This window comes from Dermochelys coriacea, chromosome 19 (genome assembly GCF_009764565.3).
Source record: "Dermochelys coriacea isolate rDerCor1 chromosome 19, rDerCor1.pri.v4, whole genome shotgun sequence".
Taxonomy (NCBI): domain Eukaryota; kingdom Metazoa; phylum Chordata; order Testudines; family Dermochelyidae; genus Dermochelys; species Dermochelys coriacea.
Genome location: NC_050086.2, coordinates 12,340,053 through 12,354,155, shown reverse-complemented (window position 1 = coordinate 12,354,155; position 14,103 = coordinate 12,340,053). Strand labels below are relative to the sequence as shown.

At 48.4% G+C, this 14,103-nt stretch overlaps 2 protein-coding genes across 2 annotated transcripts; both read left to right on the top strand.

Annotated features, from left to right (window-relative positions):
- The first annotated feature begins 364 nt into the window (after nucleotides 1–364).
- Nucleotides 365–3,858, top strand: LOC119845473 (ras-related protein Rab-42). The gene is made up of 2 exons (XM_038377765.2): nucleotides 365–621; nucleotides 3,109–3,858. Exons 1-2 carry the CDS (start codon nucleotides 374–376, stop codon nucleotides 3,530–3,532), a joined length of 672 nt encoding a protein of 223 aa, XP_038233693.1. The 5' UTR covers nucleotides 365–373; the 3' UTR covers nucleotides 3,533–3,858.
- A 4,201-nt stretch (nucleotides 3,859–8,059) lies between these two features.
- Nucleotides 8,060–13,462, top strand: LOC119845496 (ras-related protein Rab-39B-like). The gene is made up of 2 exons (XM_038377849.2): nucleotides 8,060–8,424; nucleotides 11,415–13,462. The coding sequence occupies exons 1-2, from the start codon at nucleotides 8,210–8,212 to the stop codon at nucleotides 11,845–11,847; spliced, it is 648 nt and encodes a 215-aa protein (XP_038233777.1). The 5' UTR covers nucleotides 8,060–8,209; the 3' UTR covers nucleotides 11,848–13,462.
- Nucleotides 13,463–14,103: the final 641 nt, after the last annotated feature.

Genomic DNA, 14,103 nt, shown 5'->3' with positions numbered 1-14,103 from the left:
CCCCCACCTCCCCTGTGAGTTTGACAGTAATTTGATACAGTGGAGTTGTCTGTTTATTGGCGGGGGTGGGGGGAAAGCTGATAGGGACTAAGGCTGGGAAAGGGAATGGGGGAGTGTCTCTCTCCCCATAGCAGAACTTTGCTCCCAGAGGGGACTCCACTAGGGTGGGGTGAGAGGAGGTTAATGGGATGAGGGTGGAGACCTCTGGTTAAATTCTCTCTCCTTTGTCTCTCTCTCCTGTCATTCCATGCCAGGATCTGGGTTTGTAACCTCCTCCAGGCCAATTCACCCAAGGCTTCCTCTGGGGAATCTGCATCTTAATTCAAAGGCTGCTCCAGTCCCCCAAGCCCCAGCCCTGCTGCCCCTCCTTGGAATGGAGCCGGTGCCACCCCCTCCAGTCTCTCACCTGAATGGCAACTGGCACTACCAGTTCCGGATCATCCTGCTGGGGGATTCCACCGTGGGCAAGTCCTCCCTGCTGAGGCGCTACGCTGAGGGGTCCTTCATCCCGGCTCCCTGCCCCACCGTGGGCGTGGAATTCTACAGCAAGATGATGGAGCTGCCTCCAGGCATCAAGGTGAAGCTGCAGCTTTGGGACACAGCTGGCCAGGAGAGATTCAGGTGAGGAGGGACCAGAGACCCAGATCGCCCCATTTCACACCACACACCCAGCGCACTGGAGCTACCTTACCCTGCAGGCTCAGACACTTCCATCCAGAGTCACATTCCCAGTCTCCAGTCACTCACGCACACACACCCAGAGTTATAATTTTCCTGGCATTGGCACAGCCCTGAGATAAGAACCTTAGAAATCCCTGAGACGGCCCTTACCCATATACCAAAGAGATCCAGTCTGCGGAGACCAGATCCCTTCAGAGAGAGACACACACAGAGAGAACCCTCCATCTCCCCAGACACACAGATCCCCTGCCTGCCCCTCCAGACTGGACACATATACCCATAACTGGGGACCCAGCTCACCAGCTCCAGACCAGTTCCCTTCACCCCAACACACACACATCATCCCTGATCTGGTGCTTTCTCTTTCCTGCCCCAATGGCCTGAGCTGGGTTGTTGTTTTTTAAAAAAAGGTTTTTGTTTCCAGTTTTCTTTGCTTTACAGCTTTGTCAATGTCATGCTGTAGCATGATCATGTGCACGATGAAGTCACCCAGTCATGCTTGTGTGTTTGCAGTGGGTGGGCCTGGGTGGGAGGGGTTGCATTGCAATAGGAGAGCATAGGGTTTTTGTTATAAGTAGGGTCAATTCCAACTGTTTATTTGGCTGTCGATAACCCCCCACTCATTTTTTACTGGGACCTGCCTTTCTTATGGAGAAAGAGCAGCAGGAAGGAGAGTGGATGAAGTTTACAGCACTGGGGAAACTTGGAGTCTAGAAGGCAGGTTTGCTATTGTCGCGATCTGAATGGGGGAGTGGATGGTTCTGTTCAGTGATTCCTGCATGCTGGAGAAATAATGCCTCTGTGTGTGAAAAAGGATCCAACCAGTTGAGAGGCTTGTTTGCTGGTGGAGCCGAGGGTTTGAGATCAGAACGGCTGGTGATGGCATAACTAGATATGGGCCTGGTCTGGCACATCTACGCAGGGGAACAGCTCTTACCACTGCAAATCAGCTCTTCTGTGGGGAGCTACAGCTGCAGTTTATATCAGTTATAATTGTACTAGGCGCTGCGGTTTCTGGTCATGGGGGGGGGGACGTTAGCACTAAGGAGTGAATGGGCAACTAGCACTGAACTCCAGGCATGCTTTCCCCACCTCATGGCACACACGCTACATGGAGCACTCCAATGCAGCACAAAACAACTGGAGTAGGGCCTAGGACAGGGGCCTATTTAGGTGCCTAACTCCCCTGGGCCAGAGGCCTTGAAAACCCTTACTATTCCAGCACTCCCATAACACAGCGAGGGGTATGGTTTTAAAATCTAGAGCATGCCTCCCTAGCTCAGTCTCTAAGGTCTACATGAGCTGTGCTTGACTTAGGTCCGAATATGTGGGGCACAAAGATGATTTTAGGCTAGCTCTGAAGCTCCCTGATCCAGGGGCCAGTCAGGGGGTTATTTGGCTCTTGGCACAATTTAGAGATGTTTCAGAGCTGCTCTAAATTACACCAGCCAGTGACCACAGGCACTGCAACCACAGCCTCCTTTTCCTGGCCATGCTGAGGACTGGGCGGGGCAGTGATATAGAGCTACTACATCAGTCTTGCATAACCCAGGGATTCCTCTTGTGCAAGGAGACACCTCACCCACATAGCCAGTGACGTTTTGCTGGATCATAGGAGAGAAGCCAAACCATAAGGCCAGTCTTTGATGGATCTGCTCCCAGAAAAAAACCTCTTAACATAGATCCTTAAAGATGGATGACATAGTGGGGATCTGCCCTTATTTGTCTTTGTATGATGTCTGAAGAAAGCCTGAAACATTTCTTTCCTGCTTGTGTTTTATATTAGAAGTGTCAGGATTCTCATGTATTGTCTTCCCTGATTCTGCCGAAGGGCTCCTTGGAGTACCAGAAAGATGGATTGGGTGGTTCTCAGCCCTTACCAGAGGGCATTTAACCGTTAACAAAAAGTATTTTTCTCTTCAGTGTGTGCAATGTATTTGAGTCAAATAGATGTTCACAGAAAAAAGTTTCAAGAAGTTTGACTAAAAATCACTTCCCTGATTAATTCATCAGGTTTTATTTCTTTGCCATCTCTGGGGCCCAGATCCTTAAAGTTATTTAGGTGCCTAACTCCTATTGAAATAAATGGGAATTAGGTACCCAAATACCTCTGAGATGTGGGCCTGGGGCCATAGTTTGGTCTCTAGTTGTCCACAGAGTCTTCCAGAAAAATAAAAAGGAGGTAAGACCTGAATTTCTAATGTAAAAGATAAACGTGGGGGGACACCTCTCCCAAACCTAATGTTTATGTCATCAAGTAGCAAAGAAGGGCAGGGCCCCAGCTGAGCGTGAGGTTGAAGGTAACACATGGCCCAAAGTGAGTAAAAGCCAGTGGGGGCTTAGAAGACCAGCCCTAGTCCCTGAATGGCATTTGTAGGTGAGAAGCAAAGTTAAGGGCTCACTGAGTTGTTACGCTTGTGTTCCCAGATGCATCACCAGGTCTTTCTATCGGAATGCTGTGGGTGTGCTGCTGGTGTTTGACATGACCAACCGTAAGTCCTTCGAGCACATCATTGAGTGGTACCATGAAGTGGCCAGCATCCAGATTATGGAGAAGGTCATCTTCCTCCTGATTGGCCACAAAAGTGACTTGAAGTCAGACTGCAGAGTCTCCACTGAGGAGGCAGAGGGGCTGGCAGCCTCCCTGGGCATAGGGTTCATTGAAACATCTGCCAAAAGCAACACCAATGTGGACTTGGCCTTCGAGACCTTGACCAACACCATCTATGAGGCTCTGAAGAACAAGGAGATCGATCTGCAGGAAGGCTGGGATGGGGTGAAGGTGATTCATAAGAGAACCTGCAATCCCCAGAAGAAGAGGCGAAAACCACAAGAAAAATGCCGATGTTAACCTAGAAGTTAGGGACTAGGACCTGGTGTAGGGATGGAATTGGTGGAGAAGGGACTGGATGAGCCGATTCAGAAATAAATTAGGGATGGGCCTGAGATGCAAAGTTGCAGGATCGGGGGATGGGAGTTCTCTAGGGAAAATAAAAACCTCCAGGACTTGCTTTCACCCATTGTAGTAGGTGACTTCCATCAGAATAATAAAAAGTGCACTACTGCCCCCTATAGGTGGAGAACAGGGAATCCAGGACCAGTGACCCACCACTGACTAGCTGCTAGAGGCTTTCCCTTGGTTCTTAGCAGGGGAAATCCCTTTTAATACACTGCAGGACTGGCTCTTAAACTTTTTAATTACTAATTTTTAACTGAATTTTGGGACTAAGAAAATCTTTAGAAATCTAGGAGTGCAGCTCTTACGGCATTACAAGGGATTAAATCCCCAAATCCCTGCTTTATTGAAACATGCCAGAGACTTCAGCTTACAAAGAAACCGGCACGACTTGATTTTGGGTGCCTAAGGAACATGGTGAGTGGAAGAATTCTCAGGACATAAGGAAGCCGATTAGATGTTTCCAGAGGGTAGAATTCAGTTGCAGTGCTCAGTGCAGAGGGGTGAGATTCACCCCTTTGAAAAGGGCCACTATCATGCTTAGGTACCCTTTTAATTAATTCGTTAATTGTAGAACAAATTGCTCATTTTCTAGCATAACCCTATACTGTTTGGTCTAGACTGAGGAGACCTTAAAAGTACATTATTAGTATTCCATCAAGATCGGGGCCCCATTGTACTATGTGCTATACCAACATATAGTAAGAGACAGTCCCTGCCCAAAAGGGCTTGCAATTTAAATAGATAAAGGGGTCAGAGGGGAAACTGAGGCACAGAGCAGGGAAGTGACTGGCCCAAGCTCATAGGCAGAACTGGGAATAGAAACTATGTCTCCTGACTGTCCCAGAAGTGTCCTGTCCAGTCAGCCACACTCCCTCGCTGATCATGCTCCTATGCTCAGCCTTATGGCTTGATTGCATTTGAACACTTAAAAACTGCTATGGTAAACTCCCAGGGAAAGATTTCCCCCTCCCGTATCCCTGTATAATGCCATAAATTTCAATGGCATAGCCTGGATCTAAACAAGAGTGACATTATGGTAACATCTTGCATCTAGTTAGAAAAATCCGAGCTCTGTTCCTCCATAGCCAGGCATACTGCATCTGTCGAAAATCAAGCTGACATTAAAACGCCCTAGGTGAAATCCTGGCCCATGGGAAAACTGCCGCTGCCTATGTATCACCAGGATTTAACCCCAGTGTATTTACAGGTGTCTGTCATTATTGTTTGTGAATATGAAGCGGTGCTATATATGGACTAGTGCAATCCTGCTACTCACATGTTTCCAGCTTGTATGGATTCTTTATTAAAAATAAGTCATTTCCTTTGTATAATTTGGTGCTTCCTTCAAGATTGAGGGTTAGGAAGGAAGAAAACTGTGCCAGATTATACAGCAAAAGGCCTTCTGCTGATGCTCTGCACTTCTGTGGCTCCATTTTATCTGAGGATTTTAAAACCATCAATAGTTTTTAACTAATGAGGCCTCACCCGCCTCCTGTGAAGGGTGGAAATATTATGTTCATTTTATAGATGGGTAAACTGAGGCACAATAAAGTCAAGTGAGTTGATCAGAAAAGTGGCAAAGCCAGGAGTCCTGATGTCTAGGACACCTTCCCTACTCACTAGGCTGCACTTTCTCCACCTTAAAATAGTTTTAAACTTTCAGTTTAAATTAATAATTCTTTCCAGGGATAAAATAATCCAGTGGCTTTCAACTTTTCTAGACTACTGTACCCCTTTCAGGAGTCTGATTTGTTTGGTTTACCCCCAAGTTTCACTTCACTTAAAAATGACTTGCTTTCAAAATCGAACATAAAAATACAAAGTGTCACAGCACACTATTACTGAAAAATTGCTGACTTTCTCATGTTACCATTATAATTATAAAATAAATCAACTAGAGTATAAACATTGTACTTACATTTCAGTATATAGAATATAGAGCAGTATAAACAAGTCATTGTATGAAATTTTAGTTTGTATTGCCTTCGCTAAGATTTTTTAATGTAGCCTGTTAGAAAACTAGGCAACTATTTAGACGAGTTGATGTACCCCGTGGAAGATCTACGCGTAGACCCCGGGGTACACGTACCTCTGGTTGAGAACCACTGAGCTAATCTGTCGTCTCTTTTTTTCTATTGTATCTAGTCTAGCTATCACATTTCTTATAAAGCCACCACTGCAGTATCTGGGCCCATTGGTGTTTCAGTTCTGCAGTAATCACATGATTTTGCCTGGTTCATGTGTCACTGGAGATAGGGAGAACAGGAGTACTTGTGGCACCTTAGAGACTAACAAATTTATTAGAGCATAAGCTTTCGTGAGCTACAGCTCACTTCATCGGATGCATAGAATGGAACATATAGTAAGATATATATATATATACACAGATAAGTTGGACGTTACCATACAAACTGTGAGAGGCTAACACGGCTGCTACTCTGAAACCTGGAGATAGGGAGGTAATTGTGTGGGGATTGTCAGATACAGTTAATTCAGAGGAGTCCTAGGGTCTGTGTTATACAGGTAATTAGACTAGATAGTCATAGTGGCCCCTGCTGGCCTTACATGCTGTGAAACTCCAGAATCAAACTGAGCAGGATCTCCCTAATCTAGTCTCTTCAAGTTCTCACGCTGCTCTCATCACTAGCCTCCAAGGGGCCCTTTCCCAATTTCCACCCCCTTGGCGTGGAACCACATGGGGAAAAGTGCTGAGGCCTCCTCACCCTGTCAGCTGCTGCAGCAGGTGTAATGGGGGTGTTTAACCAACAGCCCATCTTTGATTCTGTTTGTAGAACCTCCTGCAGCTTGGTGGGCTGGCGGCCGCAGGAACTGAACCTATGAATGCTGCATCTTAACCCATGAGCTGCTACTGCTTCAGCTAAAAGGCTCACCTCTGTTAAACTTATAGGAGGGGCCCCAACCTGTACATGTGTGGCCCAGACACCACTGGCAGGGGAGGGAATAGCGCCACCACATGGAATAGGTGTGGGTTACTTGTGCTTGACACCAGTAAGGACAAGTCTGTCACTGCAGCCTGGACTGATGTTTTCAAATCGTTGGGGTGAAACCGGGCTCAGATTCGAGTAAAGCTGGAGCTGATTTTATTAATTCAAATACAAGTATTCTGCAGGCCCAATAGCCGTGCACAAGGCATGAATGAACACAAAGCAATACATGCCCTGTCTTGTCTTGTTGCTTAAACATTCTCCCAAGGGAAACCAGTGGCTCTGACAACAGACCTCTGCTTACTCCAGAGGCTCAGCTCATGCCCACGTTGGCTGCAGCTGGGCGGGGAAGGAACTGCCTTTAAAAGCCAATCCTATTAAGGGAATGTGAAAGTCTTTTAAATATTCTCTATAACAGCATACTAAAATGGAGTCCATCTCTAGGGTCTTCCAGCCAAAGAGCTCAAACCCTTTAAATTTGGACTAAGGGTTTGTCTATAATCTGGAATAAAGTAAAGTGTGGATTTAAAACAGATTAACTATTCCTGATTAATCCTGTGTGTGGTCACTCTTATTCTGGAATAAGTATGTCTACATACAGGGACGTGTAGGTTTTTGGGGGCCCAGGGCAATATCTGACACAGAGGTCCCCCACCCTTCCCCAGAGGGCCGGGGTGGTGGTGATTAGCCAACGAATCTGCCCTGCACTCACCCCACAGAGACAGCGCCTGTCTCATGGGGCCAGGCCCAGCTCCCCGTTCTGGGTGTTGTGACCTTACACAAAGGACCACAGCACTGCCCAAATTTGGCCTGGCCACCACTCCATCATGAAGCGGGTGGGTGGAGTGGCTGGGTGTAGGACCTGGGTGTAGGACCTGGGGCACAGGGTCACAGCCTGAGTGGTGCTGACACCCCATTGCACCAGGTCACAATGCTGCCCATTCATACTCCATGGGTTTGAAGGCGCTCTCAGTTGGGAGATCTGGGACACACTGCACCTTTTGCACCCCCCTATGGGCAGGCTGTGTCCACACATAGTGTTAATCAGGAACAGATATTCTGGAAGAGCTCCCCAGGATGGTAGACAAGCTCTGAGCCTCCCACTGCCCCAGTGAGGTCAGTACTATCGCCTGTATTTCACTGGAGGGAAAACCAAGGTGCAGTGACTTGCTCAGAGACAGACAGTGGCAGGGCCTGGAGCAGAACCCAAAGTCACCTGACACCCAGGCCTCACTAGTTACAAGGCCCCTATACATAATCTAATCTTCTTAATCTAACCTAATGCCAAGGAGATGCTTCCTCATCACAGCGTTTTGCATCTGTTTTGCTTGTTCTGACACACAGGGCCCAGTGTTACTGAGCGGAGACAGTCCTGACAGCCAAACGTCGGAGTAATACCTTCTCTCTGCCTTCCCCTTCTATAAACACTGCGCACTCAGCAGGAGGGGTGGCAGCTGCCTGCCTGGACATGAGCTAGAGCAGCTCTCAGCCTTCAGCTGGAACCATCTCGCTCCACTTCCAGCAAGTCGCAACCGGCAGCGCCGTGAGAGTTCCCTCTCCAGTCCGCAGACACTCGGCTCCAGGCTCCTTGCTGCTCACAGGCTTGTCCCGCTGGATACTCCGGATGGATTCGCTCTGGCACTACCAGTTCCGCATTATCATGCTGGGGGACTCGACGGTGGGAAAGTCGTCCCTGCTGAAGCGTTACACCGAGGGCACCTTCCTCGACTCCATCAACCAGACGGTGGGGGTGGATTTCTATGTCCAGTTTGTGGAGCTGGAGCCCGGGCTCCGGATCAAGCTGCAGTTCTGGGATACGGCTGGGCAGGAGCGATTCAGGTGGGTTTGCCAGGGGAGGATTAGACGTATGTGTAAGTGTGTGTACTGGACGGACCGGAGCCGGAGCCAGAGCCAACGAAGGGCGCTTGAAAGCTGCAATGGGGATTAATACAGGTGCAGGAAACTCCAGGCTCGAGTGCAGGCTGTAGTTTTCTTGCATGAACAATGCTGAGGAAAGGGGCTTGGTTCACAGACCAGACACCAAAGGCCTTGAAGTAGGAAAAGCCTGGACCATGGCTCGGTTAACTGCTCCCAGGCGTCCCCTTGCTGTTGTGTCTGAGCCCAATGGTCCCCGAATTGAGGGGTGCAAAGGAACATTCGGGGGGAGCAGCAGGGTCCAGGCCAGCCCCCAATGCGGGCAGGGAGGGAGTACCACCACTCTGCTCCCAGCTCTGCTCCGGCCCTGACCCCAGCCTCGGCCCCTGACGGTCACTCCATTCCTGGCCCCAGGCCCAGATATGCTCCCAACTGCAGCCCCAGCCTCAGCCTCCTTATCCCTGTCTGTGTCCCATCCCCCACCTCCCCTGGGGAGCCATGGCCCCATTCCAAGCCCCAGATCCTGGGGGAGGAGGGGTGCACTAACAGGGGTAAGAGGGGGCACAACCCTGAAAAGTTTGGGGATCACTGCTCTAGCACAACTTGGAGGGACCCTAGATAGTCTCTCAGACTCTCCTTGGCCTCTCTGCTGAGACAGGCAGCAAAGGGGGCAGCTGGTGCTCTGCAGGAGAGCTGTTTAGTCTATGGGGCCTCCTAACCTCTGGGAACCCGACAGAAACTCCACCCCCAAGCTCATTTTCCGTGGGCTGGGTCCAACTCTGTGTGTAAAGCACCTGCAGCCATGCTCAGGTGCTGCTGTGTGGGGCTCTCTAGAGCATGTTGGGGGAGTTTAAAGCCCTCACTTTAGGGACTCCCCTCCTCCCAAATTCTCGGTGCATGTGTCATCGCCCTGCTAGGGTATGGCAGGGGAGACTTGTAGGGTTTTCAACCAAACACTGGCCCCAGTGCATAGAATAGAGGTGCAGAGTGGGAGGGAGCAGGGACCCAGCCCTTAATTCTGATCAGAGGACTAGTACTGAGAACCACTGATACACAATGGGGCTTGACGGCTGGGCTGGGGCGCTGTCAGGGGGAGTCACACACTGGGTGTGAAGAACTTTCCAGTTAACAACACTGTAGGCACCTACTCAGCCCCCCCATGGCCAAGGGCAGGACCTGTGGGTTCCATGCTGGGGTGGGGTTAGCAAAGCTGTTTGGCTCAGCTCGGCTCTTCCCCTGTTGAATGTTACTATTTGAGCCCTTACCTTTCCCCCCCTTCCATTGGCTTCAATGAGAGCAGGATTCACCCCAGGTTCGGAGGAAGGAAGGCGAGGGGTTAGCAACCACCTCCCAGGTGAGGGGAGTTCCAGCTCTGTGGCTGAGACTGCCAGGCCAGGTGGGGTACAGACACCAAAGCCTCATTCTCTTTGCTCTTACCCTGGTGTCAGGTCAGAGCAACTCCACTGATCTGTCTGGTTTACACCAGTATAAGTGAAAGGAGACCCACGTCCCTAGGGACTGGACTGAGACCAGCTATCCAGTCCAGACCCAAGGCCGTTTAGTCCAGCAGCACCTCAGGGTATTAGGTACAGAGTTTTCTGCTTCCTAAGCTAAGGGGCTAATTATTAACCAGCCACATGCCCCATTGAAAGGAACTGGCTGGGCACACCTGAAGCACCAGGGCCAGCCCCGAGACGTGGAAGAAAAGGGGCTTCTGAAGTCTCATTTACGCTGGAGGTTTGGCCAGTTTGTAACCAGTTAGTGACACGGGCAGCAGGTTTCCAGGAATTTCCCAAGCGTGGGAGCATTAGCACAGATGAGGCTCAGCTGTTTAGTACCTCTGTGTTCGGAGCAGGCAGACATAACACAAGGGTAAAAATACTGGCACTGCTGCCACTGCAGTTGGGGACACACAGATGGCTGGGAAACAGCAGGAGAGTTTCCAAAAACCTGTTCTAGGCAGAACCCAGACTGGCTGTAAACATGCTTTGTTCACACCCCACATGGTTAATTCTCTGCCACCAGCAGCGTAAGCTAGCACAGTGAGTGTAGGAGACTGGCTTGGAGTAACCAGTTCAGCCAGCTCTCGGGCTGCCAGGGCATCCCAACATCCATTGCTCTACCTGCTACTGGGCAGCGGGTCCTCAGGGTACTCTACCCTCTGCCAAAGTCCAATGGGATAGCTGCCTGGATTTTCCTAACATGTACTGATATGGGAGCATAAATTGATAGGAACATAAACCAAGATAAACCGGGGGAAAGAAAAGATGCATTGTGGACACAAGTCAAGCAAGTGGCTCAGATAAGAGTCACTCCTGTGACACGAATCTGGTTGAACATGTACCATAGACAGATGTTATATCTAGGCATTAGGGCTAGTTAAAAAAATTCCATCAAAATCATTTTGACAAAAAAAAGTTTTCCATGGCACGCAGGGTTTTGTTTTGTGGGTTTTTGTTTGTTTGTTTGTTTTGACACGAGAAGTAGCTGCTTTCCTCAGAACATTTAGTCAAAAAAATGATTGCCCCAAACCCAAAGTATCTGCATTCAAAATGGCACCCAGCCATCTCACAGGACTTGTAGATCAGGGGCTTTATGCTTCCATTCCCCTCTCTGGGTGGGCTCTCTACACAGACCACCTCTCCCATGATGCACCATGACCAGGGACTCCGATGGGACGCATCACTTCTCTTCACCACCTCAGGGAAGAGTGGTGCATCATGGAAGATGTAGTCTAACCAGAATAAGGCACCTGAACTATAATTCCCATGAGACAGTACAGTGCCATTCTGAATTGAAGTTTTGGTTTTCGAGAAGTTGAAATTTTCTGCAGAAAAACATTTTCCATGCAGTTTCACAAGGCAGCCTTTGCTGTCTCTGTGCCATAAAGATCTTAGGAAAGTAAAGCAATAAGAGAATGCAGAGTCTCAGGCTGTTCCCTTCTTGTGTCCTAGGTCAGTGACTCGCTCTTACTACCGCAACTCCGCTGGGGCAATGCTGATGTTCGACCTGACCAACCGAGCATCCTTTGAGAGTATCAAGGAGTGGCATCAGGAGGTGACAGACACGGTGAAACCTTTTCACGTAGTCTTTGTGCTGGTTGGGCACAAGAGTGACCTGGTGCCACAGCGCCAGGTTGAGCGAAAGGAGGCTGAGAAGCTGGCTTCCTCACTGGGGGCAAAGTATATAGAGACATCCGCTAAAAGCAACAACAATGTGGATGATGCCTTCCAGCTGCTGACCTTGGAGATCTATGAAGCTGTGAAGGCGGGGGTGCTGAGCCCAAACAAGGATTGGGATGGGGTGAAAAGCAGACTGCCACCCACAGAAGAGCCCAAAGTACAGAACCTGGGAAAACAAGAGAAGCAGAAGAAGTGCTCGTGCTAGCCAGACATTGTAGACTAAGAAGCCAGAGTGAGCTACCATCACTCACCTTCCTGTTTGAGACTTGGCTGCCAGGCAGGACTATATGCAAGGAGAGTCACAATAGCCTCTTCTAACATGCTAGTAGTTCCCGTTAACCTCTCCCAGCAAAGACAACAAACAGAACTGGAACGGGTAATGTTTCCATCCACTCACGTTCAAAGGCTGCAGGGTTACACAGCACCCTTTGTGCTTGGAGGAAATTCCAAATAGGAATCCAATGGTCTAAAGCACTGGAAAAGTCTGGAATTTACACTTGGATACAAAGTTAAATACATTTTATTCATATTTCTGGTTGCCTTTAGCATTAAAGTTAGAACAATAAACATGCCAATGAAAATGGCAAGTGTCCCCCAAGTGGTATAAACAGCGACACTAGACCCAGGTGCATCCGATGAAGTGAGCTGTAGCTCACGAAAGCTTATGCTCAAATAAATTTGTTAGTCTCTAAGGTGCCACAAGTACTCCTTTTCTTTAGACCCAAGAGGTGCCTGCAGATTCAGAGGATTTAGAATCTCCATGGATGCTGCATTTTCTACAGACTAAACATTCTTCCAGCCATCCTGGTTGTGACGCACTCCCAGCATCGATGTTCAGCTTGGAGTCTACAGAGCCACCCAGCGACAGCATCTGAAGCACCCCCAGCTACTCCCATTCTCATCAGTGCGGCTCCTCATTTTAAAACCCTCAAGTTAACATTAAGTGGTGTTTTGCTGCAGGTTGTCCTGCCCGAAACATCCAGCCACCACGTCCCTCTCATGTCACTGAACTTCCCCTTCGCTTAAAAGGAGATGGCCTAGGAACAAGGCTGCAAGTTTCGAATATGAAAACAGTCACTCTATTTGGGAAAAGCAGCTTCCCTCTCAGGCCTTAGCTTTAGCAATCAGGTTCTAGGGCAACAGGACTGGCTATTCCCGCAGGCTGTGTTCTTGTGACTACGCAGGGTACTGAAATGCCTTCAAGACAGAACAGGGTAGCTTTCGCCTCCAGGTTACTGGTTAGAATCCAGACCATGCTGATAGTTTAAAAATCAAATAAAACAAAACAAAAAACTAGGCTCTGTTGGCTTTTTAGGTGACCACTATAAGAAATGAATTGGGCAGGTTTCCAACCAGTTTCCAGACCAGACTGTGGTACCTAAACTTGATGTTCTATCCGTTCACTTCACAATAATTTAAGAAAGTGGCACAAGAACCAATGAAGTTTGGGATCCAGTTTTAAACCACATCATAAAGAACCATCTCTACAACTGGCCCCTACAATGTCAGTCTCAGCGGAAAGACCAATTATTAGCTAGGCACGGAGAATGGATGACATTCATACTTACTAGTGTGAATCCCCATTTTGGAAGGGCCATGTCAGGTACCAGAATGGCAGTTTAGGACACTGCCTATGCTGTCAATAAGAGTTCAGTTATGAAGTTAACCAATCTCAGCAGGATTCTTGCAAAATCCCCTCCCTTACTGCAATAAACACACTTTGTATAGGTTTACATTTTAATGTTTTTAGACAGTGTGTACGGAGAGATTTGGCAAACCAGTAAAGTGCCTGAAACCACTATTGCAAGGGTTCTAAAACTGGGGGTTGGGCAGTTATTACATGGGGGATCACAAGCAAGCCTCCACCCCAAACCCTGCTTTGCATCCAGCATTTATAATAGTGTTTTATATATATATATATATAAAAAAATTTAATTTATAAAGGGGGGGTGTCACACTCAGAGGCTTGCTATTTGAAAGGGGTCACCAGTACAAAAGTTTGAGAACCACTGCACTATTGCTTATTGCTAAAAGTAGTCAAGTCAGCAGGCCGTAAATTGGTCATGCAGCGGCCTTAGCATAACCAAGGCAGGAGGGAAGGGAGTTTTGGGTGCTACAGACAGGGCAGCTTGACCCCACGTCCTTCCTGCTAAGAATGTTGAAATTGCTGATATATGTATTTTAGAAAAACAGGAAGTCTGTCTGTATGTGCCTCCGGGAATGTTTGTCAAGGCCCCAAGGTATGGACACTCGGGAGGGGGGGGGAGAATCTGATTAAGTTGATGATCAGAAGGAAATCTCTTGCTTGACCTTTAAAAACTGCTTGCTTAGCAAGTTTTCTTTAAGGGACATGTCATTGTATTATTAATGTATAAATAAGGCAAAAAAGTTTGAGGTAGCTGGACTTCTCAGGAGGGGCTCTTCAGGAACGCTCCCTCTGGACGCACCTTGGGGTCCCCAC

Excerpts from the sequence above, each read along its gene's own strand:
- LOC119845473 (XM_038377765.2), top strand. The coding sequence starts at position 374 with ATGGAGCCGGTGCCACCCCCTCCAGTCTCTCACCTGAATGGCAACTGG. Across the intron at positions 622-3,108 it reads GCTGGCCAGGAGAGATTCAG|ATGCATCACCAGGTCTTTCT; the intron begins GTGAGGAGGGAC and ends TTGTGTTCCCAG.
- LOC119845496 (XM_038377849.2), top strand. The coding sequence starts at position 8,210 with ATGGATTCGCTCTGGCACTACCAGTTCCGCATTATCATGCTGGGGGAC. Across the intron at positions 8,425-11,414 it reads GCTGGGCAGGAGCGATTCAG|GTCAGTGACTCGCTCTTACT; the intron begins GTGGGTTTGCCA and ends CTTGTGTCCTAG.